The sequence below is a fragment of the Hordeum vulgare genome, chromosome 1H (assembly GCF_904849725.1).
Source record: "Hordeum vulgare subsp. vulgare chromosome 1H, MorexV3_pseudomolecules_assembly, whole genome shotgun sequence".
Classification (NCBI taxonomy): domain Eukaryota; kingdom Viridiplantae; phylum Streptophyta; class Magnoliopsida; order Poales; family Poaceae; genus Hordeum; species Hordeum vulgare.
Genome location: NC_058518.1, coordinates 165,737,037 through 165,763,911, shown reverse-complemented (window position 1 = coordinate 165,763,911; position 26,875 = coordinate 165,737,037). Strand labels below are relative to the sequence as shown.

At 46.0% G+C, this 26,875-nt stretch overlaps 1 protein-coding gene across 3 annotated transcripts; it reads right to left on the bottom strand.

The window, feature by feature from the left end:
• Positions 1–9,978: 9,978 nt before the first annotated feature.
• On the bottom strand, positions 9,979–20,722 carry LOC123427894 (zinc finger protein-like 1 homolog). 3 transcript variants are annotated; one of them, XM_045112042.1, is made up of 9 exons: positions 20,576–20,719; positions 20,211–20,291; positions 12,669–12,786; positions 12,474–12,568; positions 12,314–12,385; positions 11,786–12,115; positions 11,588–11,696; positions 10,991–11,116; positions 9,979–10,303 (listed from the first exon to the last, which is right to left on the bottom strand). In XM_045112042.1, the coding sequence occupies exons 1-9, from the start codon at positions 20,597–20,599 to the stop codon at positions 10,293–10,295; spliced, it is 966 nt and encodes a 321-aa protein (XP_044967977.1). In that variant the 5' UTR covers positions 20,600–20,719; the 3' UTR covers positions 9,979–10,292. The 3 variants fall into 3 exon arrangements, with proteins under 3 accessions (XP_044967977.1, XP_044967970.1, XP_044967985.1); XM_045112035.1 differs by having other exon boundaries at positions 10,991–11,165; positions 20,576–20,717; XM_045112050.1 differs by lacking the exon at positions 9,979–10,303 and having other exon boundaries at positions 11,078–11,172; positions 20,576–20,722.
• Positions 20,723–26,875: the final 6,153 nt, after the last annotated feature.

The window sequence follows — 26,875 nt, the reverse complement described above, 5'->3', positions numbered from 1 at the left end:
AAACAAAAAAAACCACTCTTGTATTCGTAAGGATGCATAGTAGCCTTCAAAGAGCACTCTTTGGCCTGAAGGGTTCGCTTTCGCTGATCGGCGCCAGTCTTTCCTGCTGTGAATTTCCCAGGTCGGGATGGGCCCTATCCTTCTACCTTACTGAACCCATTCACCAATGATTGGATCACTCAAAGCTAAAGACCAATTCCTTCCTTTTAGGTGGTCTAGGTGGTTGGGATACTATGCCCTTCTTTTTAGAGGCTACTTCGAGAGTGAGTTAGTAAACAGGATCAACTTTATGATCCATTTTGAGAAATTGCAATCACAGAATCCGAATGAGTGGGTCTAGAGTCCATCCTCACACAGTTGAAATGTTGCTTCTCCCTTCTCCTTTCCAAAAGAAAGTGGATCTCATAGCCTCTGACAATTCGCAGGGTTCCCTAAATTCCCCAGGAATCAAGTGGGACCGGGAGATCGTTGTTCATTCGGTGGTTGGCCCTCCCCCTAATAAGTACCTACCAAGAATTGGGCCAGTTAGTTCAAGCGGTGGAAAGAAAAGAAAGAGATTCTTGGTTTTATTGCTCCCGCTTCCTCATCTGCTCTCGTCAAGCCAACTTTGCTTTTTGGGAGGCGAAAGAGGGGTTGAAGCGGACATGTCGAAATGACAGCATCAAAGATATCTATATACACACGCTTATTCCGGCACCGAGGATCTCGCTGCCTCGGCCCTCCAGCACAAGGAAGAGGAGCTCAATGACCCAGATAAGCTTTGGGTCGTGTATGAAAGTCTTAAGCATCATGGAAACAGTTCCCGCTACTATTTTCGAGAGGTAAACTGGGCCAGGGCAGAGAGACAGGTGCCATCTCCCGATTCTCTTTTTTTTGTAATTTGCACTGCTCTTTCTCTCTAAGTTGCATCAAAGAAAATAGAGAGAGAGAGAGCAGATGGATCCTATCCCCTATAACGAACACTCATTCCTATCTATTGATAGAAAAGAAAGATCTTCGTCACAGACTTTGTCTTTGTTCTTTTTTTTAGATTTGAGGAATAATTTTTTTTGTTTCTTTACCATTTCTCTTCCGCATTTGCCACCACCATTTCTTCCGCAACCCATTTACATTTGAGATTTTGAGTTGTGCGACCCACCACTTCCTACGTATTTCAGCTAATTAGGAGTGGTTCTACATCGACATCACCACTCATCGCCCTGGATCATCGCTAACCAACTCTTCATTGGCACTTCACCGTAAGCAAGGACGGTAACCGAGATGACACTCTTGTCATATACCCTTTCCGTTGCATTGTTTGCCCGAGCCTATTTGCGTAACTTGCCTATCGAGAGTAGCCATTGACTATTGCAGGCTATGCTACTTGTGCACATTAGTGATACATACGCCGCATAGCTTCAATTCCATGCAAGCACCATAAGAATCACATTGTGTTGTCATACTAGTATCTTTTTTGTTTCAATAGTACTCGCATACATAATTGCTATCTTGGTGTGCATGTACCGCATAGTGACCATACAAAATATCATTGCCAAAAGAAAGATAAGCAAAACTATTAAGCAAGTTCAAAGAGCAATAGCATCGCACAATTGCATAACATATTGATATCATATCATATCATACTTGATCATCTTGGATCACTTGAGCGAGAGACATTGTGCCTCATAAATATAGCAAAGCTGGGAATAGGAAGATGACATGTTTTTTTTCTTATAGGTTGTGCACAAGTTTGTATCACGCCCATTTGAGCAATCGTGCTAGCGCTCTCTAGTGTTGCGCAACACGAGCGTTTTCCGTTGATACCACATTTTGTGCTCATTCTTTGGTTGCACAACCCAACTTTTCTAACTGTGTGTGTGTTTCCACATATACTCATTGTTATTGATCTCGCTTGTCTTACTTGTGAATTTGCAAATTTCTTTCAACATTATCGAAACTTATGTTCGGATTGCTTCAATTTGGTGCCACCATCCTAACCAAGCTACTCCATAAGCCCTATTTGTGTAGGTGTGAGAAGGACGGTTTCTGGTACCAATTCCACTATTTCCATGCTTTCACATTGAGTGAACTTGATCCATTTTCAACATTTGGAACGGTAATTGGTATTGTCTTCTCATTCTCCCACTTATATCCACTTGAGTGCTATGGATAGGACTGCTATGACGAACCACGTCTTCGAGGATCAAGACGACGACGAGAACAACTACGTCACCAAACTGCACTTCTTCGACGCCCAAAGAGGAATGCTCCAAGCACAAGACGCTATGAATGGTAGCATTGAGAAACTCGCCACCAACTTGCGTGAAATTGAGGTGCGCACGAGGGACTACCTCGACGACAAGCTATCAAGCCAAATGGACGAGATTCGTGCCTTGATGGTGACTCATGCGTCCTCAACCTATATTTCCTCTCTACAACGCTAATCAAGTCGCCACTCCGACGAATACTCTTTTGTCGCAGATCCACCGCAAGCTCGTTGTCACCATAACCAAGAATTGTACAATCCTTTCCATGGCAATGGATCACAAGATTGACTTTTCAAGCGTGATCGACGCCATCGACAAGAACAAGATGCTTTGCAGCAAGAACGCATACATCAACGGTATGAAGACGAGCGACGACGTGAAGAACAACCGCTTGAATCTCAACATGCTCTCTGGGAAGCAACACGTGCAATGCAAGAACGCGACCGCCTAGCCTGCGAAGAACAAGAAGTACTCCGGCGTGAATGTCAAGACGAAGCTGTGCATCAAGAGGAGCACCAAGAGCTATGACACCGGGCACGAGGACATCGACAATGCCCTCAAGGGCATCACTATGAGCAAATAGATGACCAAGCTCCAAGGCAAGAACAACAACGTCAAGTCAACAACGACCATGAAGCCCCTCCGCCCTGACAACCACAATGAAGAGCATCTCCTCGGCAATCTCAAGTTCACCATTCCTAAGTTCTCCGGAAGCAATGATCCCAAAGATTACATCTCACGGGCACTCAAAGTTGATAAGATCTTCCATCTTCACAACTTTTACAAAGAGAAGAAGATTGCCATGGCTTCACTTGAGTCCCAAGATTTTGTTCTCATTTGGTGGGAACAAGTGAGTGAGCGAAGAAGAGAAAGAGGTGAACCTCTTATCACCACTTGGGCCCAAATGAAGGATCTTGTGAGAGCTCGCTTCGTACCTACACACTATAATCGTGATCGCTTCAAGAAGATACAACTAATCAAGCAAGGCACCAAGCGAGTAGAAGAGTACTATCAAGAAATGGAAATGGCCATGATCCGAGCCAATGTCAAGGAAGATGATGATAATGGCGCGTTTCCTGAATGGTCTCAACTAACATGTCAAGAAAATTGCGGATTTCCAACCCTACGCCAACTTACTCGAGCTAGTGCATCAAGCATCCAAGGCGGAACGCCAAGTGCAAGATGACTACAATTACTCGAAGTTCTCTTCCAAGATCTACGACTTAAGTGTTCAAGCTTCTATGACTATGACGCCTTCGACTACAAAATCTTCACCAACAACCGGCGACAAGTCAAGCTACAAGGACAAGATGACTTCGTCAAGCCTCTCTACTAACACAAGTAACTACAAGCCAAGAGAGTCATCCTCTACACCAACACCGGATGCCACCACTAAAACAAGCTCCATCCAGTGCTTCATGTGCCAAGGCCGCGGCCACAAGGCATTTGAGTGTTCAACAAGACGCACAATGATACTCCAAGATGACGGCACATATGACCCCATGAGCGACGACGAGATAGAGGCTTTGGAACATGTGGACATGCACCGACAAGTGAATGAAGATGAAGATGCACAAATCTATTGTGACAACGATTCGAGCCCCACTCTCGTTGTTTCAAAAGTGTTGACTCTTCAATAACAAAAATACGATGACCAACGTTGCCATGTCTTCCACACAAAGGTGGGCATTCAAGGAAAATCCGTCAAGGTCATCGTCGATGGCGGAAGTTGCCACAATTTGGCAAGTGAGGAACTTTGTTCCAAGCTACAATTGGTCAACAACAAGCATCCGTGCCCCTACAAAGTCCAATGGATTAGTGACGCTGGCACAATCCAAGTTGAACACATCATGCAAGTATCCTTCAAGATTGGCGCTTATGAAGATACATTGGAGTTTGATGTGCTTCCCATGTCCGTTTGCCATCTCCTCCTTGGGAGACCTTAGCAATTCAACCATGGTGTCATCCACAATGGTCGGACCAATTACTATAGCTTCAAGATGAAGGGCAAAGAATATGTGCCTCACCCAATGACTCCAATTTAAGTCACCGCTGACAAACAAAACACATCCCATCATGGATATAAAAGTAAGAGAGCGACCCAACTAAAAGAGAGTGAGTGCCACAAGCCAAAATTGAGTGACTCCATGATGAGGGACACGAAAGATCTAGTTCTTTTAGCCACCAAAAGAGACTTGAGGGATGTGAGTGAGATCCCATCAAGTGTACTTCGCTTTGTACTTGTGTGCAAAGATGAGGTCGTGAGGACTAATGCTTCATAACATCTTCCTCTTGTGTTGTCTCGTTTGTTGTAGGAATTCCAAGACGTCTTTCCCGATGATCAACCTCCAGGACTTCCACCAAATCGAGGGATCGAACACCGCATCGACCTCATACTCGGCGCACCGCTCCCTGGCAAGGCACCATGCCGCATCAACCCCGAAGAAACCAATGAGATACAAGGGCAAGTACAAAAACTCCTAGACAAAAAGCATGTACATGAGAGCTTAAGTCCTTGTGCGGTTCCGGTGATACTAGTGCCTAAGAAAGATGGTAGTATGTGCATGTGTTCGGATTACCGCCCTATAAATGCTATCACCGTTAGATATCGCCACCCTATACCTCGCCTTGATGATATGCTAGATGAACTTAGTGGTGCCACTATATTTTCCGAAATTGATTTGAAAAGTGGTTACTATAAAATACGCATTCAAGAGGGGATGAGTGGAAAACGGCGTTTAAGACTAAATTTGGTCTCTACGAATGGCTAGTGATGCCTATGGGCTTATCCGAAGCACCAAGTACTTTCATGTGTGTCATGCATTATGCCTTACATCATCTCATTGGTGATTGTGTTATGGTATACTTTGATGGCATTCTTGTTTTTAGCAACACCCTAGAGGAGCATGCTAATCATGTTAGAGAAGTATTGCAAGTTCTTAGGAATGAAAAACTTTATGCAAACATGGAGAAGTGCACCTTTGGTGTGGACAAGGTTATTTTCCTAGGATTTGTGGTATCTTCTAAGGGTGTACAAGTTGATGAAACTAGAATTGATGTTATTAAAACTTGGCCTACTCCTACGAATTTGCAACAAGTGTGTAGTTTCCTTGGTATCTCCGGCTTTTACCGCCGCTTTGTTAAGTATGTTAGCACCATTACATCTCCTCTACATGCTTTGAGCAAGAAAAATGCACCCTTTGTTTGGGGACCATCGCAAGACACTGCTTTTCATGAGCTTAAAAGTTTGCTTACTCATGCACCATTGCATGCCTTACCAAACTTTGATAAAACTTTTGAAGTGCATTGTGATGCTAGTGGTAACGGCATAGGTGGAGTGCTCATGCAATATAAGCGCCCAATCGCTTACTTTAGCAAGAAATTTTCGGGAGCTCAACTTAACTATCCCATACATGACAAAGAATTGTATGCTTTAGTAAGAGTCTTGCATGTTTAGGAACATTATCTATGACCTCATGAATTTGTCATTCATACCGACAATGAAACATTGAAATACCTTAAGGGTCAAACCAAGTTGAACAAGCGGCATGCTAAGTTGAGTGAATTCATTGAGTCTTTTCTTTATATTATCAAATACATTAAGGGTAAAGAGAATGTACTAGCTGATGCTCTTTCCCGCAAATGCATGCTTGTTACGCAACTTGAATTGAATGTGATTGGGTTTGAGCATAACAAAGATTTATATGAGCATGATACTTTCTTTGCGATCCCATATGCTAAATGCCATGCTAAACCTTGTTGGGAAAATATTACATGAAAGATGGCTATCTTATGTGTGCTAATAAACTATGCATTCCCAGGTCTTCTCTTTGTTTGTTGCTTTTGCAAGAAGATCGTGGTGGAGGACTAATGGGCCATTTTGGACGCGACAAGACATATGCCACACTCTCCAACAAGTACTTTTGGCCAAAGATGTTTCGTGATGTTGCACGCTTCACCAACGGATGCTTGACATGACGCAAAGCTAAGTCAAAAGCTCAATCCCATGGTCTTTACATGCCTCTTCCTATACCGATTCAACCTTGGGAAGATATTAGCATGGACTTTGTTCTTGGTTTGACTCGAACAAAAAATGGTCATGATTTCTTGTTTGTTGTTGTGGATCATTTTTCCAAGATGGCTCACTTCATTCCATGTCACAAGATAGACGATGATTCACATGTTGCGAATCTCTTTTGTAGGGACATCTTGCAACTACATGGCATCCCCAAGACCATTGTGTCAAACCGCGGCGACAAGTTCCTTAGCTACTTTTGGCAGTCTCTATGCGCCAATCTCGGAATCAACCTCCTATTCTCTTTGTCCTATCGTCCACAAACCGATGGCCAAACAGAGGTGACAAACAGGATGCTTTCAACTCTCCTACGTGTGTTGATCAAGAAGAATCTCAAGGAATGGGAAGATTGCATCCGCATCACCGAGTACGTCTACAACCATGCAAGACACTTCACCACCAGGAAGTCTCCTTTTGAAGTGGTCTACGACTTCAACCCCTTGTCACCATTGGACATACTTCCACTACCACTTCAAGAGAGAGTGAACATGGACGCAAGTGCAAGGTCAAGATATATCACGATGTTGCATGAAGATACGCGATGCACGATCGAATGTCAAGTGGAACGCATCACCAACAAGCACAACATCAACAAGCACCCCATGGTGTTCAAGACCCGTGATCTTGTCTGGCTACACCTTCGTAAGGAGTGCTTCCCCGCCGAACGCAAGTCCAAGTTACTCCCTGGAGCGAATGGACCTTTCAAGGTGTTGGCATGCTACAACAACACTGCCTACAAGATCGACCTTCCACGAGACAAATACAACATGAGCGACACATTCAACGTCAAGGGCCTATCTCCTTTCCATGGTGATGAAGAACTTGATCCGAGGACGGATCTTTCCCAGGGGAGGGGAGCTGATATGGAGCATCCCATGATCATCCCCATGGATACATCACCAACACCTCAAGCTCCAAGTGGTCCCATGACGAGATCACGTACACATGCCATTGAACCGTGGTTACATCCCTCCTTGCTCATACATCGTTTGATCCACTCGAGACATGGTCGCTACCTCAAATGGAAACTCTCTGCCTACTTAGGTACGCGGAAGGAGGCCATGGATCCACTGCGAAGGAACACGAAGATGTCGAGCTGAACGCTCCAACGGTCGGACGACCGAGCCTCTCCGGACGTCCGACACATCCTAGTGTCTGGACGACCGACGTCTGGAGCTTCACCAGGCCACACGCTATAGCGCCCGGCCAGCCGCTCCCTCCCGAACGTCCGACCACGCCAAGACTGAACCGAACTCTCGGAAATTCGGACCTCGCCGGATGACCGGGATAGGCTCCGAAAATCCGGCAACAGCGCACCTGATTCAAAGCCCTCGGGCGACCGGACCATGCCGAACGTCCGAGCCCTCCTAAGCCTCCGGACGACCGACACTTCTCGGGCGTCCGAGCCCTGTCTGCGCACAGGCCCTTGGGCCACACCATGTACCCCTCTATTTCGCCTAGTACTATAAATACTCCTCCCCCATCTCCATCTAGGGTTAGCTAATGTATTGACAAACACTTGTTGAGCTTAGCTCCATCTAATATGCTCCTCCCATACAGATGTCCTCCATGTGAGAAGATCCATAGTGATACCAAGGCCCCTCTAATAGTGAAGATCCCCTCTTGGATACAAGGCTCCTCTCGTAGGAAAAACTATCGGTTATGTGTATCCTTTTTGTTGACTTTGGATCTATGTACCTCTTCTGTTTGAGTGGATCTAGTGGATGTGTGATTGGAGATCGTTCTTGAGTTCGTGTGTTTCTCTTGGTTTTCTCCCTTTTCCCCCTCCAAGTGTGAAAAGATCGACCACCGCGGGTGTGCCCCTTATCAGGAGGTTTAACCTAGTTGCGGGAATCATCGCGCTGCACCAACTCATCATTGCTTCCTCTACTCTGCTCGTCGGTGAGTTTGATCATTACCGCCATCTTTATAGTGTTCCTGAGTGTGATCATGTAGCATAATTTTTGTATCATATAACACATTCCCCTACACAGACATTTTGTCGAACGTGTGGTGTGCAAGCCAATGATGATCTGAGTATCTCCAGACGAGGATGAATTATGAGTAGCACCAAGCGCGTGAATGACCTTAGATGACAACGTGGAAACTGCTACCATTGAGCCAAAGGTCAAGGAAGTCAATACGACCACTCGGGAGGATGTAGCTAACACTTCACCACGTACGTACCCCTTACAAACAATGCTCGTCAAGCAAATGATGATCGTCATTGTCGTGGGAATGACGTCATGCGCGGTTGAGGATAGAGGGAGCACAGTGGACACGGCGAGTTTGGAGGAAGGCATGTTTACACTAGTGGGCAGCACGATGTGGAGATCGTCCTCATGGACCAACAGAGCGGCCGTGTTTTGTGTAAGAATGGAGTCAGCGTCGCTTGATGTAGGAGGGGCAAAGGTTTCGATCGGCATAGATGTTTGTGGTCGTCGCTGCAAGCATAGAGGATGCGACCCAACATGTGCTGGAGGCGATGTTGTATAGACGTGCTCACCACTCATGAGGGTGATATCGCTAGCAAGGGGGCGCGAGCATGATAGTGCCGAGATGAGGTACAACTCGTTAGAAAGGAAATTGATGTGTCTCCTTTATGTTCATCAGCACTATGTACACAACCCACTCTCGATGGCAATTGTTGGATCGGTCAAAGCACACTCCCGCATCACTTACATCAAGCAAGCCTCATCCTCCCAGGCGGTGATATGAGGTGAAGGGTTCCCTAGTGACATTTGTGAAAGACCTATAACTTTGATATCAAATGTTAAAATCTAGATATTAATTTATTCAATTAAAGAAAGTTCGTTTACAGCTCAGGCTAGAGATGGAGTGGAAGTTCGTAAATGAAGAATTGACAAGACTGGCATAAGAAGAAGAACAGTACAAGCACACACTCAAGACAAGTCTCGGCTATAGCCGTCGTTCCGTTCCAAGCCGCCTTCCTGTTTGTCGTTCCGTTTCAAGCCGCCTTCTTGTTTGTCGTTCCGTTCCAAGCCGCCTTCCTGTTTGGCCTTTCTCCATCTGTTCCTTCTATTAGTAGGGTGGTGTTTCCTTCTCCATGTTAGCACCCCAAGCCCATCTGTTGGGTCCATCCATCCGGCCGGGGCCACTCTGAGGACGCATGTCCTTGACAAAGATGACTTCTTGCTCGTGTAAAAAAATGACTTCTTGCCAAGCACCACAAGATACATGTGACTATAAGGGATGAATGTACAAAAGTGGCAAAAGGGCATTTTGTTTTAAATCAGTGAGTGAAATTAGACCAAGCAGCCAGTTTGGTAAGCTACCAACGAAATATGCAAACGATGAGTGAAATTAGAACATGGCGAAGAGAAATGACACCCGTGAACCATATATGAATTTAATTATATGCAACATGTACTGCTATTATGGAACTAGCTACGGTCAACATTGCATTTCGGTGTCATATAGGCGTTGCACTTTCGTTCCTGCTGAAATCAATCTGACATCTTCGTTTGCAAAATAAAAGAATATCATGATTTCCTGCCATGTTCCACATAAGATGCCTATAATTTCCCATCATCACCTTGACAAGTGAAAAATAATGGAGAAATAACAGAGGGATGTTTTAGAATGGCTCGATCAAAGTAACACCTGTAGCAGTTCAGAAGGCATGACAACACGAACAAGAAAATAGTAGACAGCTTCAATAATTTCCGGTCTGGTATAAGATAACAGATGAATCGGCATATAAAACCAGTCTGCTATAACTCTTATGTAACTATAATCACTACCTCCACCTTCCCATCCACAACCACCCTGAAAGGCACAAAAAGGGGGAAATGGAATAATACAAGCAGGGTAAAACCCTTGAATCAGCAGCAAGGCAGTACCAGAAACAAACTGCAAGAAGTTTCAACTCTACTACTGAGCCTCATCATCGGCAAAGTTTTCAGAAAGACTGCGCTGTGACAAACGGTAGTAGAGAATTCCCATCGTTGCTATACATGCCCTGCATTAACAGCACATTAACGCAGGTTCATTTATCAAGAATAATAAAATCTTCGCATCTAACACAAACTAAAAGGCAAAATTAAAACAAGGAAATGAAACACATCTTAAAGTTTGTCATTAGACAGACTATCAGCTTTGTAGGACTCACATCTAAGACATACAAAATTGCTTGCTATGCCACAGATCAAGCTAACAGAAAGAAGGAACAGACGTATCTATTTATTTATACACATAAAGTCAAGAATATAGAAATGGATATCATACTCATAGACAATCACCCTGGTAATAAACAGTGCAACATCTCTAAAGAAAAAAATAACAAATGACAAAACTAGCAACCTTGCCAATTGTACAGAACTCAAATTGAAAACAAAACACTGCGAGTACCAATTTCTGGTTGTTTCCCTTAAATTTGCTAGCAATATGTGTAGGAGGCCACTCAAACACAGAGACCCGGATGAATCAAAGGGGAAAACTAACAGTGCTGGCCATCATGCAGACACCTACTAATATGTCAAAACCACAAAATGATTATTTACTTCTGAATATATTACATCTTAGGTAATACAGTAATAAACCTTCAGCCATGTAAGATTCGTTTGAACATTACTGCTAACGAAATTAAGACCAATTCCAGGAGAATATTAGTCAGAGGCTAAGAACAATTGCATGGCAGAAACCTTACATGATTGCCATTGCGAGTAAGATCTTTGTGGGATCCATTCGTGATGTCCTCTGATGTCTGGGCCGGCCTTCTGAAGCATCATTTTCCTTTTTAGGGGGTGCTGTAACTGGTAATGTTGGCAGTGCACTGGACCAAAAAGGTAGCAGCATCCTTAAAAATTTGTGACGGTATGTACCTGTAAACTGAAGCTCCATAAGAAGCAAGCACTACCATCTTTTCAAATAAATGTTCCACCTAGGCTAGAATTGAATAGTTATATATGAACCAATCTAAATAGTCTTACACATTTCCAGCATATATAGTATACATGTATATTTCATGTTAGACGTATCACAACCCTGGGAATAGAGGTGTATTGTGAGAGAAGGGTGGTAGAAGACCAGGTTGACACATCAAACTGAGATACAATAAAATAGTAATATTTTGTGGGGTCATTGGAAACATGACTAGTGTTTGGCAACTAATTTGAGACAGAAATGTTACCTCGAATATTGGAAAAAAAAAAACTTATGACAAAAGCTCGGTATTACTCAAGAAACGAAGGACCTGACATAAAGATGAACGTAGAAAATAGAATTTTGGTAATGACATTCTTACCCCTTTTAGTATATTTTTTGCGGTTTGCATCTTCATCATCAGCATAATAAGACATCTCTGAATTTTGTCTCTCGACATAGTTAGCACCTTTTCTTGTCGTAGCACTAGGCTACATAATGAAGGAATAGGATCACTAAGGATATGGCTGAACAGAAGACAAACATACGCTAACCATCGCAAGAATATGGCATGACTTACCCCGTGCGGGCTTGGACTTCTGATGAAATTGGGCTCCTGCTCTGGGAACTTTGTTGCTATGGTACTAGGACCATCTATTTCAACTATTTCTGGTTCCACATGACTAAGAATCCCAGAAGAGTACATCCCAGCTGAATATGTATCCCCCTGGGAGAGTACCGCTGATGATAAAGTTGCATCTTTTGAAGAGTTAAGTGTGTTTGCAGCAGTAGATTCACCAGAATACGATAGACGCTTAAGGGGGTCTGAAGCAAATGCAGGGGGTGTGCGGGCATCAGCTTTAGGCATTGTCACAAAATGATTCCCAAATACATTCTTCTCCAGACCAGTCTGCGACATGTGAGGAAAGTGCAACCTTTGTCAAACAGTGCAGTAAATATACTTAGATGCAAGAGTCGTAGTTCATAGGTAAATGTGCAATACTGCACAAAAGAAGAATTTATTAGCACAAATACAAACAAGGGGAAAATTTTCAACGAAAAATAGTAGTTTTGATCTTGCAAGAAGGAACTGATTTGAAGAACTAACCTGGGCAACTACTTCCTTCAGTTTAGCATGGAGGCGGGAGCCTGTATCTTTAATACTCGAAGGAGGCCATATCTGTCGGGAAATAATTATATCACATTTTAAGGTCAAAGAACTGTTGGAGCCTCAAAGTGATAGCATATTGAGCCAAAGATTAGCTTACAGGAATCGAACATGAGGGGCAGACAAATCCTGCTGGTGCTGTTTGTGCCGGAAAACTTTGGACATGTGATATCAAGCATTTTGTGTGCATCACATCTAAAAGATATCAAGACGACAAAATATATCGTGTTATATTTAGTGAAGGTGGCTCCAAGAGATGAATGGATTCAAATATTCTACATGAAGCAATACATACGGAGGCAACCCAATCGTGTAGTTTCTTCACTTGCAGCTTCTAGAACCAAATTACACAAAGAGCAGTGTTGTGGCCAGTCATAATCAGAATTAACAACCCATTCAGCATAGTTTTTTACCTACAGAATAAGTAAAAACAGGATATTAGCTTTGTAAAATTAATGCTACACGATTACTTTAACAGAATTTTAAGAACATAAAGTCATTTTTTTTTACGTTTCGCTATGGAAGTAGCTGATATGATGTCAATGGCAACGTTACATACTTACATGTGATTATTAAATTTCTCTTCACGCAAAGTAAATAGAACAGGAAAATGATATGATCATAGCATGCACATATATGGTGTCAAAAACATTTATGGCATAGGTGCAGCAATAGGACTAAGCAACAATAATGAATTCCAGATGTTTCAGTAAGAAAAGTGGAGGTGCAAACTGTAGCACTGTGAATCTGTTATAGGACCAAACTAGGGAGGGGAAAAAAGATGGATCTAACTTATAGTCAGTTCTCTCCCAATGCGCGCTACCTTGGGCTCTCTTAGCATGCACATCAGATTTTTGTCTATGTAATGCATAATTAATGACAAGAGATGATGGAAGTATGGAATCATCTCTTACCTAAGAAACCATCTCTTAACTAAGAAACCATCTCCACACAGAATCCAATACATATATCATTCTTATAGTATCGTCCAATAAAAGTCAAGTATCTTAATAAAAGTGGGGGCTAGTCCAATATTACGCATATGTAAGATACAATGCATTGGGGCAGTTGTCTCAAAAAATCTGCCATCTCCTAAGGGAGCACAGTAAGAGCCAATGCATTGGAAGTGGGCATCTCCAATGGTTGTAAGATGATTAATGGTAAAATTTGCCACCTAGGATTTTTTATGATGTGGCAGATAATAAACGTGACAGAGCAAGGTTGTATGTACATGAAGGAACAACCCTTGCACAAGCTCCAAGGTGAAATAAGAGAGCAAACTTGTATACTCACTTACCTCCTACTAAATAACTTAGATACACCCAACTAGAGTAGTTGTATGATGATTTGTTGGTTAATGACATGTCCATTTTTACCAACAAACAAACCTACAGGCTCTTGGAGATGCTCTTAGATGGCCTGAACATGGGCTACGATTAATTTTGCAGTCCTTCCATATTTTTGCGCCAGGCCGCAAAACTATTAGACCATATCTGGTCCCATTCGTAATAAGTATCCAAATGTTATCTCCCGGAAGAACTCACCATAAAAGAAAATACAGGGAATGGGTTCTCAGAAACAGATGGTGAGACATTAGTAAAGTCATTTAAAAGGTGCTGATGCCATTACACTTACAAGGCAAAAATATGATACTCTTAGTAGCACCAGGGATACAAATGTTGTCTCAGCAGCTATTTGTTAAACAGTACTCACATGTGATCCATCTGTTAGACTGTATATTTACATAGAGCTTCTGTAAGTAACTGTATATTGTAATTGTACAAGTGGTGTACCCCTATATATACAAAGAGCCACACCCGTATTGGTAACGTGCAGTTTCCCACAACCCTAAGTTTTACATGGTATCAGTTTAGGTTACGATTGCTTCCACGCCTGCCCCCGATGACTGCCGCCGCCGCCGCCGCGATCGCCTCTACCAACGTGATGGCTTCTACGCCCGACCCTGCCCAGGCCGCCGCCGCCTCTCCGTTCCTCTCGTCGCGCCCGCTTGCCTCCGTGGCTGGCGCCTCCTGGCTGCCGCCGCTCCGGCCCCCGGTGCTCCTCATGGCCCGCCGTCGATGGATCTGGCCGCCGCCACTCCGTCTCTGCCTCCTGGCTTCGGCCCGGTGCCGTCGCTGGCCTACGGCCCTCCCGCCGTCAACTCCTGGCTGGGGTATCCCCCGCCCTACGGCCTCCCCAACGCGCCGGTAGCCCCCTATGGTAGTCAAGCCGCCCCGCCGCCGGTCTCCTACAGTGCGCCGTCCCATCCGCCGGCCCATGGCGCTGCTGCGGCCAACCCGTGGTTGTCTTACCCGACGCCACGTGGTGCCCTAGCTGCGTCGCCGGCACCCTGTGATGTCTCTATGCCGCCGGCCTACAGCGCCTACCCGTCAGCCCCTCATGGTGCTACTCCATCATACGGGCCGCCCTACGGCGGTTCCTCGATGGAGTTGGTGCCCTCTTCGGTCCAGCCGGGGGTTGCTTCGTCCCCGAGCTTCTATGCGCCACCGCCAGCCTTGGATCATGTCGTCGCCACTGCGTCGTTTTACTTTGCGCACCTCATCCAGGTGAAGCTCACGACGGATAACTACCTGTCGTGGCGTGCCCAAGTATTGCCGCTTCTTCGCAGTCGTTACTTGGAGGGCTATGTTGATGGCACCCTGTCGTATCCCCCACCGTATAATCCGGCGTATCATGCTTGGGTGGCGCAGGATCAAGCCATCCTCTCCGCTATACGGTCTTCTCTCACAGAGGGCGTTTCATCGTTGGTCATCTTTGTCGCTACTTCTCGAGACGCGTGGACGGCCCATCATAACAGTTTCGCTTCGCAGTCCCAGGCGCGTGCCCATGCTATTCGCACTGCGCTTGGGGAGGTGAAGCTTAATGATATCACCGTCACTAACTACTTCAACAAGGTAACGGGTATGGCAGACACACTTGCCTCCATCGGCAAGGCTCTTGGACCGGAGGAGTTCACATCTTATGTGCTCAATGGGTTGGGTGACGACTATGACAATTTGGTGGAGATTATCAATGGTCGTGACACTCCTATCCAGCCGCGTGAGTTGTATGCACGTCTTCTTGTCACGGAACAGCGCATCCAGGCTCGCCGCTCTGCGCCGAGTTTCACTTCCGCCAGCGCTGCAACGCGTGCGAAGGGCAAGCCCTACACGCCGCCACCCGGTGGCAAGCTGCCGGCCGCGCCCAACCAACGGAACACCACTACCTCCGCTGGCGGTCACGTCTGTGCCTGTTGCTCGTCGTGTGGAGCTCAGGTCCCTTGCCAGCTTTGTGGTCTTGATGGTCACGTTGCTTCCCGTTGCCATCGCCGCTTCAAAAAGGATTTTCTAGGCGTTGAAAACAACGGCAAGGGGAATGAGAAGCAGGCTGCTCTAGCGAGTCATGAGCAGGGACATACTCCTTCCTATCCAGTTGATGCATCTTGGTACATGGATGGGCAGACTTTCTACACAAGAGCCGTACCATGGACATGATCAGGTTCACACTGCTAATGGGGAAGGTATGCACATCTCACATATTGGTCAGGCATCTCTTCTTACTCGTCAAGCCAAACAATTACTTCTTAATGTCCTTCGAGTTCCCTCTGTTTCATGTAGTTTGTTGTCCGCCCCTAAACTTACTCGTGATAATGATGTCCTTGCTGAGCTTCACCCATTCCATTTTTTTGTTAAGGACAAGGACACGCGGGACGTACTTCTTAGAGGTCAACTACGTCGTGGTCTTTATGCACTTGATGTGCCGCCAGCTCCTTCTACTTTCAGCGGTGTTCATGTGTCTCCGTCACATTGGCATGCGCGCCTTGGTCATCCTGCCAATCCCATTGTCAGCCATGTTCTTCATCGTTATGAGCTTCCAATTGTGTCCAATGAAAGTGATACTGCAGCTTGTGATGCCTGTCGGCAAGGCAAGAGTCATCAGCTTCCTTTTTCTGAGTCAAGTCGTGTAGTCACCAAACCGCTTGAGATTGTGTTTTCGATGTATGGGGCCATGCCCAAAGCTCTGTTAGTGGTCATAATTACTATGTCAGTTTTATTGATGCCTACAGTCATTTCACTTGGCTTTATCTTCTGAAGCGCAAGTCTGATGTGTTTAATGTTTTCTTGCAATTCCAAGCGCCTGTTGAGCGTCTGCTCGATCATAGAATAATTCATGTGCGGACGTGCGGTCTGATTGCGGGGTGAGTACCACAACCTCAATGCTTTCTATAGTAAGCTTGGAATTACGCATCGTGCTTCATTTCCTCATACACATCAACAAAACTGTGTAGCTAAGCGCAAGCATCGTCATATAGTTGAGACTGGTCTCACCTTGCTAGCTCATGCCTCTGTTCCTTTCCGGTTTTGGAGTGATGCTTTTTCCACCGCCTGTTTCCTCATTAACAGGCTTCATACACGACTCCTTCAGATGAAAACACCATTTGAACTCTTGCTGAATGAAGTTCCTGATTATATGTTTCTCAAGGTTTTTGGGTGTGCGTGTTGGCCGCATCTTCGTCCATATAACAACCGCAAGTTGGAGTTTCGGTCTAAACAGTGTGTGTTTCTTGGTTATAGTTCTCTCCACAAAGGGTACAAGTGTCTTCATGTTCCCTCTAATCGTGCCTACATTTCTCGTGACGTGGTGTTTGATGAGAATGTTTTTCCCTTCTCCGCACTTCCGGTCGCTCCCACTGCTCCCGCTGAACCTGAGAAATCTGTCTTACCTTTGCCTTGTCAATTTGTAGATGTTGCATATAACCCCTTGTTGCTACCTAATCATGGTGCAGGTACTGGACGAGGTGCGCATCATGAGCTTCTGGACGAGCAGTCGCCTCCCCGCGCAAAGGGCGTCGATCGGGCGCATGGGGCATGCACCCCTGACCGTGCCGGGACCGCGTCACCTGCCCCGACGCTAGAGCAAGCCGAGCCGACTGAGCTGGCTCTTTCCCCTGGCCCGACGGTGGAGCAGGTCGAGCCGGCTGAGCTGGCCTCCTCTTCGGCCCCGCCTAGGACAGCTGGGCCGCCGTCACCCGGTGCTTCTTCAGCCTCGCCCGGGCCATCCTCTCCAGGTCGGTCGCCTGGCCCGGCCGCATCGGGCACGTCTGCTTCATCACATGCGTCGTCTCCCGCCTTAAGGAACATGTCGCCTGACACGGATGCTTCATCGACTTTGTCGCCGACTCCACCTCCTCCACCTACTGTTGTTCTGCGTCCTCGTATGCGGAGTCGGAGTGGTATCGTTCAGCCAAAGGAGCGCACTGACAACACGTTGCGTGGATTGCGGCATGTGTTGCACAAGCAGATGTTGATCCCACTTCTGAGCCTCGCCACTTCCAGGTGGCTCTTCAGATCTCCCACTGGCGTACTCCCATGAAGGAGTTTCAGGCTCTCCAGAGGAATGACACTTGGCGTCTGGTTCCTCCTGTGTCCGGTGCCAATATTACTGACTCCAAGTGGGTGTTCAAGGTAAAGAAGCATGCTGATGGTTCTATTGAGCGATACAAAGCACTGCTTGTGGCTAAGGGTTTCAAGCAAAGGTATGGTCTTGATTACGAGGATACCTTCAGTCCGGTTGTCAAACCTACCACTATTCGTCTGCTTCTGCCCTTGGCTGTTTCCAAGGGGTGGTCTCTGCGTCAACTTGATGTTCAGAATGCTTTTCTTCATGGGGTCTTAGAGGAAGAGGTTTACATGCGACACCCTCCAGGGTTCGTTGGTCCTGCTCGTCCACATCATTTGGGTCGTCTTGTTAAGGCGCTCTATGGACTTAAGCAGGCTCCCCGAGCATGGCACGCCCGACTTGGTTCGGTCCTTCGACGTCATGGATTTGTTCCATTCACTGCTGACACATCCCTGTTTCTGTTCCACCGTCCTGAGGTTACTGTGTATCTGTCGGTTTATGTTGATTATATTATTCTTATCAGCTCCTCAGTGACGTCCGTTGATCGTCTGTTGTCTGCTCTGGGTGGTCACTTTGCTGTCAAGGATCTGGGTGCTCTGCATTACTTTCTTGGCCTCTTGGGCTGGAGGTCTCACGGTCATCTGCTGGCTTAACTCTCACTCAACATAAGTATTCACTGGATTTGCTGCGACGTGTTGGTATGTTGCAATGCAAGCATGCCACCACTGCTATGTCTGCGACGGACCGGTTATCGGCTCTGGATGGTACTTTGCTTCCTTCGGATGATGCTACTGAGTATCGCAGTGTTGTTGGTGGCTTGCAGTATTTGACTATCACACGACCAGACATCTCTTATGCAATCAACCGTGTGTGTCAGTACCTTCATGCTCGTCGGACTTCACATTTGTCGGTTGTGAAGCGTATCCTGCGTTATCTCTCACATATTGTTTCATATGGCTTGCGTCTTCGTCCTGCCTGGTCGTGTGCTCTCTCGGCGTTTTCTAATGCGGATTGGGCTGCGAGCCTTGATGACCGGCGATCAACGGGGGGCAACGTTGACTTCTTTGGTCCTAACTTGATCGCCTGGAGTGCGCGCAAGCAACCCACGGTCTATGGGAGTGCACCGAAGCAGAGTATAAAGCAGTTGCCAATGCCACAGCTGAGCTTATCTAGGTATTGCCAATGCCACAGCTGAGCTTATCTAGGTACAGTCCTTGTTGAGAGAGTTGGGAGTCTCTCAAGATCACCTACCAGTTCTTTGGTGTGATAATATTGGTGTGACATATTTGTCATCCAATCCAGTTTTTCATGCTCGCACCAAGCACATCGAAGTTGACTATCATTTTGTGAGGGAACGTGTTGCATAGAAGCTTCTTCATATCAAATTTATCTCCTCCAAAGATCAACTTGTTGACATCTTCACGAAGCCACTTCCACAGCCTCGGTTTGAAGGTTGTAGACGCAATCCTAACTTGCTTTGTACTTCACGCCACAGTTGAGATTGAGTGAGGGTGTTAGACTGTATATTTACATAAAGCTTTTGTACGTAACTATATATTGTAATTGTATACGCGGTGTACCCCTATATATACTAGTATGTATGCACGTGCAATGCACGTTTTAACATTACAGGGTCATTTTTGGTAGGAAAAAAAATAGTTACTAATAAATTTGAAGCAAAAAAAAATCTTCATTTTTGGATGAAGAAATAAATTATATTACAAAAATTTCGGAATTAATATATGCAGTCCCCAAAATTTGTTAACAAAGAATCCCGCAAAAAAAATGTTTAAAAATAAAAGAAATTTAAAAATGAAATTTTATTTTACTTTGTTTTTCTCCCCTAAAATCAATTTTTGGGGGCTAACCTCGTTGCTAACCTGAAGTTACATGTCTAGCCCAAAAGGAATCAGTATGGGCCACATCTCTTGAGAAGGATTAGGCGTTCATTCTAGAACATGGTGGATGCAGCAACCATGCACTGTTCACCACGAATCCCACTTCTTTCAGCCGTTGGATTTAGGATATAAATGGTTAGGATCGATGGCCAGCTCCTATTCAAAACTCTTACACTATATTGTAGTATAGACAAAGAGCCACACCCGTATTGGGGTGTCGTGCAGTTTCCCAAAACCCTAAGTTTTACACCCTCTTCTATCACACTGTAACAAGTACGTCTCACATTACAAACCTAGATTACTTGCACATTTCAAAGCATATGCCATACCATATATTTGAATGAGCACTCTTGTCCAGCAAGCTTAATGCCAATATACAGCAGCTAACATGACAGGCAAACTTGTGATAGACTATAAACACTACACAGGATGGAGCACGTTGAGCAATCACATATTAGCTAGTGCTATTCTCTATCTTGTGTGGTTATGCTCTTTGTCTGAGCTGATTGAATTTGAGGAGACAGTATCGAAAAACTGACCACGCATAATTGATGCTCTGGGGAGCAGATACACTCGCCGCAGACCGGAACCTGGTGGACGAAGCAATAAACCCTCGTTGCCTGAAAATCCAAAGCAAGCACAAACGCCCTGTCAACACAAAATTCACGCAGCACTGACAAATCTCAACACGCCAACAATAAATCCAAGAACCCCAAACTAAAATTTCGAATCCACGCTCGCAGTGCCCTCTCAGATCCAGACCATGCGAACGCCAAATCCGCCACCGCGTACTTCCCCTGCCCAGATCCAAAATCCCCCCTCACATGTCGACGCGCAACAGAAAGAACACGCATCACATCGCAGGGGCATCGCCGGATAGGTGGAGAAATTATCAAGAAGTAACCTTGCGGCATTTGCAGACGACCATCGCCGAGGAATCAGAGAAAAGAATCGGGAGTCGGTACGGGGAGCAAGAGGAGAAGCACGGCAGATCTCGCACAGATGGAACGAAGTTTCGTGGGGTTGCCTAGAAGGCTAGAAATGTTAACCGGTAGTAATCGCGTTTTTTTTATAGCAAAACCGGTAGTGATCGCGTTTTTTTTATAGCAAAACCGGTAGTAAGCTTTTGGGTCTTTAAAAAAAACACAATTTTTGGATGAGTCGGTAGTAATCGCGTTTTTATAGCAAAACTGAACAGAGATCACGTGACATGCATGTTTCGAATTTTTAGGTTCTGTGTAGACTATTCACTGAGTTTTTTTTTTTCTCGATATATGTTTCGAATTTTGATTTGAATTTTTTAAGGGTTATCTTAATATGTGCTGTGAACATGCATGATTTTTTTTCAGATTTTTTTGCAATGTTTAAATTTAAATTTAGGCCGCAAGACACACGGTGACATGCAAACGTGCATGTCACCTGATCTCTGTCCAGCAAAACTGGTATCAATCGCGTAACCAAAGCTTTCGAGTCTTTAAAAAAAGAGACACAATTTTTGGGGTGAGTCGTGAGATTCTCCGGGTAAGAGCATCTCCAACCGTTCGGCTCCACGGGCGTAAAATACGGTCGGTTGTGGATGCATTGGCAGAAAAATTGACGTAGGGTGTTCAGGTTCCCAGCCATCCCCAAGGTCGCCCCAAGCCACCGATTCCGATCCATTTTCGACGCAAATTGACTCAATTTTGTCAATATTTAACATGCTTCGACGCAAAATGAACAATAATAAAAAAAAATCGGATAGTTTATTACAGAAATCAATACAAATTAAAAATAGTTCAATAAATCAATACAAATCAAAATAGTTCAGCAAATAAAAACTCATAATTCATCACACATCGAGTTAGGCGTTGCCCTTGAGCCTCCATAGGTGCTCCACCAAATCGTCCTTCAGTTGTTGATGCACCTGTGGATCTCGGGTCTCCTCACGCATGTTGAGAAAGGCAGTCGAGGTTGTCGTTAGTTGGTGATCAACTTGGGTAAGAGGACCGTGCCTATAATATGGTTCGGTGTCAAACATTGGCTCCTCCTGCTCCCTCTCAGTGATCATGTTGTGCAAGACGACATAGCGAGCCATGACTTCCCACATTTGATCTTTCGACTAGGTGTGAGCGGGGTATCGGACAACAGCAAAACGAGATTGAAGCACACCAAATGCTCGCTCGACATCCTTCCTGCAAGCTTCTTGGCGCTTGGCAAATTAGGAGTCCTTGTCTCCTGGTGCAGGATTTGAGATAGTCTTCACAAAGGTGGACCATCTCGGATAGATGCCATATGCTAGATAGTATCCCTTATTGTGGTAGTGCTCATTGACCTGGTAGTTAACCGGAGGAGTATGACCTTCAACAAGCTTGGCAAAGACATTCGAGCACTGCAGTACGTTGATGTCATTGTGAGTTCTTGGCATATCAAAGAAGGAGTGCCAAATCCAGAGGTCATGTGTGGCCACTGCCTCAAGTACCACACTGCAACCTCCTTTGACGCCTTTGTACATCCCCTGCCAAGCAAATGGACAGTTTTTCCATTTCCAATGCATGCAGTCAATACTTCCAGGCATCTGAGGAAATGCTCTTGCTGCATTCTGTTCTAGGATCCGAGCAGTATCTTCAGCATTGGGAGATCGCAAGTATTGAGGTCCAAACAATGCCACCACTGCCCTGCAGAACTTGTACAAACACTCAATGGTTGTGGACTCGATCATGCGTCCATAGTCTTCCAAAATATCATCGAGAGCTCCGTATGCAAGCATTCACATAACTGTCGTGCACTTCTAGAGTGAGGTGAATCCAAGTGTGCCGATGCAATCCATTTTGCACTTGAAGTAGCTGCCAAACTCCCTCATGGAATTCGCAATCCTGAGGAAGAGCTTTCGGCTCATCTGATAACAACGCCGAAATACTTTGTCGTCGTGCAGAGGAGCGTCGGTGAAGTAGTCGGTGTAGAGCAAGCAATAGCCTTCCAGACGACGCCTCTACTTTGCCTTCAGCCGACCCGGCGCCGAGGCACCTCGCCTCGGTTTTGCATTGCTCGCGAACAGGACGTCCAGAGCGGCGAGGACCATGAGGTGCTCTTCATCCTGGGTGTCGGCGTCGGCTTCCTCCTGCATTAATGAAGTGAATGCCTCCTCGTCGTCGGAGTCCATCGCCTAGGCAAATCGCCAAACACCTGGCGGGCGTGGCGGACGTGTAGATGCGTGTGTGGCCGGAGCGCCGAAAAACCCCGCCAAGAAGCAGGGGGCAGGGGCAAAGCCGCGGCGTACACTCCCTTCATCGACGGAGCGATGGCCTTTGTAGTGGGGTGGATAGGTGGGCGGCGCCGAAATCGGCACAGCGGCGAAAGGTGTAGTGCGCGAGGGGTGAATCTGGAGGAGGAAAAACATTTTTTCCACGTGACATGGGGGCGACACGCCGTTTTTCCTTCCGTCGGTGCCCCCAGGCGCACCCGAGCATGCTGGGTTCGGCCTGCGACCGCTGGGGCCAATTTCGGAACTAGCCGGTGAAAAACAGGCTCCTCGGGGTGCGACTGGCCGTTTTTTCCACCAGCGAAAAACTGGCCTTGGGGGCTGTTGGGAGCGCGGTTGGAGATGCTTTAAGGCCAACTCCAAAGCACGACCCATCTGATCCGCTTGTGTTTTAAACGGACACATGACACGGCCCAATGTGTAGCCGTATCCATAAATAATGTCTGTTTCTGGTTCGATCTGTTTCACTTCCATAGCAAATTTGTTCTTGGTTTACGCCTAGACGGATAGCAAACCACCGCATGTGCACAAGCTTCTCGTTCATCTCAGGCCCGCGTGGCGGGCGGACATCTACCTCCAACCGTCTAAATTAACTGTGCATGCGTGGGCGGTCCCGCCTGTCACCCTCCCAACCGCGCGGCACTCGTCATTTTTAATGTGGAAAACATCGATTGGCGGTCCACACTTCCACTCTGGGTGAAGCGTGCCTCCTCGAAACTCGACACGTCCAAACCTTAGTCACCGGCCGCCGGAGCTCCACCTCCTCTCGTACACCTCGTTCTCACCGTCCGCCATGGGGTGGCACTGGATCGATGGACGCAAGAGGAAGAACAACCACAAGTCCGGATCCTCCTCCGCTCTCCGCAGCCGCTCCACCCCCTCCGCCAGATCCGTCGTTCAACATCGCCCCATCGGCGGCCAATCCTCGCAACAGGCCATACGCCAAGGCCGATATTTGCTAGCGGTACTGACGGGTACGTCGTTGTCATGGAGCGACGTCCATCTACCAAACAAATGGCAATTGTCGGCGGACTACATGCCCATCCCGTCGATTTTGGTCGGTGACCGAGCCCGGCGCGATGAGCTCCGTCATCGTCGCGCCCGCCTGCCCCCAAAGATCCTTGACGACGCGAGGTACGACGTCCACTCTCGTGTGTGGGCCACGTGGTTCCGTGATGAGAACGATTTGCGAAGGCAGTCATACTTCACTGGTCATGGTCTGAACGTGCCACGGGCGAGCCAGTTATGCGGTCGTGTGCGGATCCACGGGCTCACCCTGATGCCTTCCCCTTGTCGTCCCCATCACCACCACCTCCAATGATCGATGAGAAGGTGGAGGAACCGATGCGACGAGTTGTGTAGGAATCCGTCCATGAGGACGACGAGGCCAGTGGCAGGGGCTCGACGTGATGTTGGCGCTCTCCATGGCCGGCGACATCGCCATCCCAGAGCTTGAGATGGCCGTCAAGGAGGAGGATGTGAAGGAGCACTCCATAACCGTGTGGAACCTGCACCTAGTGGGCAGAGGTGGACGTGGTCGTCCATGATACGTCCATTTTGCATCATGCTTTTATATTGATATTTATCGCATTATGGGCTGTTATTACACATTATGGTACAATACTTATGCCTTTTCTCTCTTATTTTATAAGGTTTACTTGAAGAGGGAGAATGTCGGCAGCTGGAATTCTGGGCTGGAAAAGGAGCAAGTTTGAGATACCTATTCTGCACAACTCCAAAAGCCGTGAAAATCAGCGAGGAATTATTTTGGAATATATAAAAAATACTGGGCGGAAGAAATACTCGAGGGGAGCCACCAGGAGGCCACAAGCCTGCCAGGCGCGCCTTACCCCCCTGGGCACGCCTGGGTGGCTCGTGGGCCCCCTGTTACCCCTCCAGCTCCCATCTTCTGCTATAAAAAGGGTTTCGTCCCAAAAAAATCAAGGGAGAGCTTTCGGGAAGAAACGCCGCCGCCACGAGGCGGAACTTGAGCAGAACCAATCTAGAGCTCCGGCAGGGCCGTTCTATCGAGGAAACTTCCCTCCCGGAGGGGGAAATCGGCGCCATCGTCATCACCAATACTCCTCTCATCGGAGGGGACTCATCTCCATCAACATCTTCATCAGCACCATCTCATCTCCAAACCCTAGTTCATCTCTTGTACCCAATCTCCGTCTCGCAACTCTGATTGGTACTTATAAGGTTGCTAGTAATGTTAATTACTCCTTGTAGTTGATGCTAGTTGGTTTACTCGATGGAAGATCATATGTTCAGATCCTTAATGCTATTCAATACCTCTCTGATCATGAACATAATTATGCTTGGTGATTAGTTACGTTTGTTCCTGAGGACATGGGATAAGTCTTGTTATAAGTAGTCATGTGAATTTGGTATTCGTTTGGTATTTTGATGTGTTGTATGTTGTCTTTCTTCTAGTGGTGTTATGTGAACGTCGACTACATAACACTTCACCATTATTTGGGCCTAGAGGAAGGCATTGGGAAGTAATAAGTAGATGATGGGTTGCTAGAGTGACAGAAGCTTAAACCCTAGTTTATGTGTTGCTTCGTAAGGGGTTGATTTGGATCCACTAGTTTAATGTTATGGTTAGACTTTGTCTTAATTCTTCTTTCGTAGTTGCGGATGCTTGCGAGAGAGGTTAATCATAAGTGGGATGTTTTTCCAAGTAAGGACAGGACCCAAGCACCGGTCCACCCACATATCAAATTATGAAAGTAGCGAACGCGAATCATATGAACATGATGAAAACTAGCTTGACAGAAATTCCCATGTGTCCTCGGGAGCGCTTTACCTTATATAAGAGTTCGTCCAAGCTTGTCCCTTGCTACAAAAGGGATTGGGCCATCTTGCTGCACCTTTGTTACTATTGTTACTAATTACCCATTACGAATTATCTTATCACACAACTATCTGTTACCGATAATTCCAGTGCTTGCAGAGAATACCTTGCTGAAAACCACTTGTCATTTCCTTCTGCTCCTCGTTGGCTTCGACACTCTTACTTATCGAAAGGACTACGATAGATACCCTATACTTGTGGGTCATCAAGACTCTTTTCTGGCGCCGTTGCCGGGGAGTGAAGCGCCTTTGGTGAGTGGAATTTGGTAAGGAAACATTTATATAGTGTGCTGAAATTTATTGTCACTTGTCACTATGGAAACTAATCCTTTGAGGAGCTTGTTCGGGGTATCTTCACCTCGACTGAAAGCACAAAGAGTTGCTCCTCAACCTACTGCACCTACTAAAAATATTTATTATGAAATTCCTTCGAGTATGCTAGAGAAACTATTGGCTAATCCTTTTACAGGAGATGGAACATCACATCCCGACTTGCATCTAATCTATGTAGATGAAGTTTATGGTTTATTTTAGCTTGCAGGTTTGCCCGAGGATGAGGTCAAGAAGAAGGTCTTTCCCTTATCTTTGAGGGATAAAGGATTGACATGGTATAGGCTATGTGATGATACTGGATCATGGAACTACAACCGATTGAAATTGGAATTTCATCAAAAGTTTTATCCTATGCATTTGGTACATCGTGATCGGAATTATATCTATAATTTTTGGCCTCGTGATAGAGAAAGTATCGCTCAAGCTTGGGGGAGGCTTAAGTCAATGTTATATTCGTGCCCCAACCATGATCTCTCGATAGAAATTATTATTCAGAACTTCTATGCTCGGCTTTCTCATGATAATCGCACCATGCTTGACACTTCTTGTACCGGTTCTTTTATGAAGAGAGGCATTGACTTCAAATGGGATTTATTGGAAAGAATTAAACGCAACTCTGAAGATTGGGAGTTTTATGAAGGTAAGGAGTTAGGTATGGATCTTAAGTTCGATTGCGTTAAATCCTTCGCTGAAACAAATACTTTTCTTGATTTTAGCGCTAAACATGGACTTGACTCTGAGATAGTAGCTTCATTATGTGAATCATTTGCTGCA

Coding starts and splice junctions, on each gene's coding strand:
- LOC123427894 (XM_045112035.1), bottom strand. CDS start 20,599: ATGGTCGTCTGCAAATGCCGCAAG. Junction 11,166..11,587: donor CAAAAAATATACTAAAAGGG/GTAAGAATGTCA, acceptor TTCAGTTTACAG/GTACATACCGTCACAAATTT. Junction 10,304..10,990: donor TTACTCGCAATGGCAATCAT/GTAAGGTTTCTG, acceptor CTGTTAATGCAG/GGCATGTATAGCAACGATGG.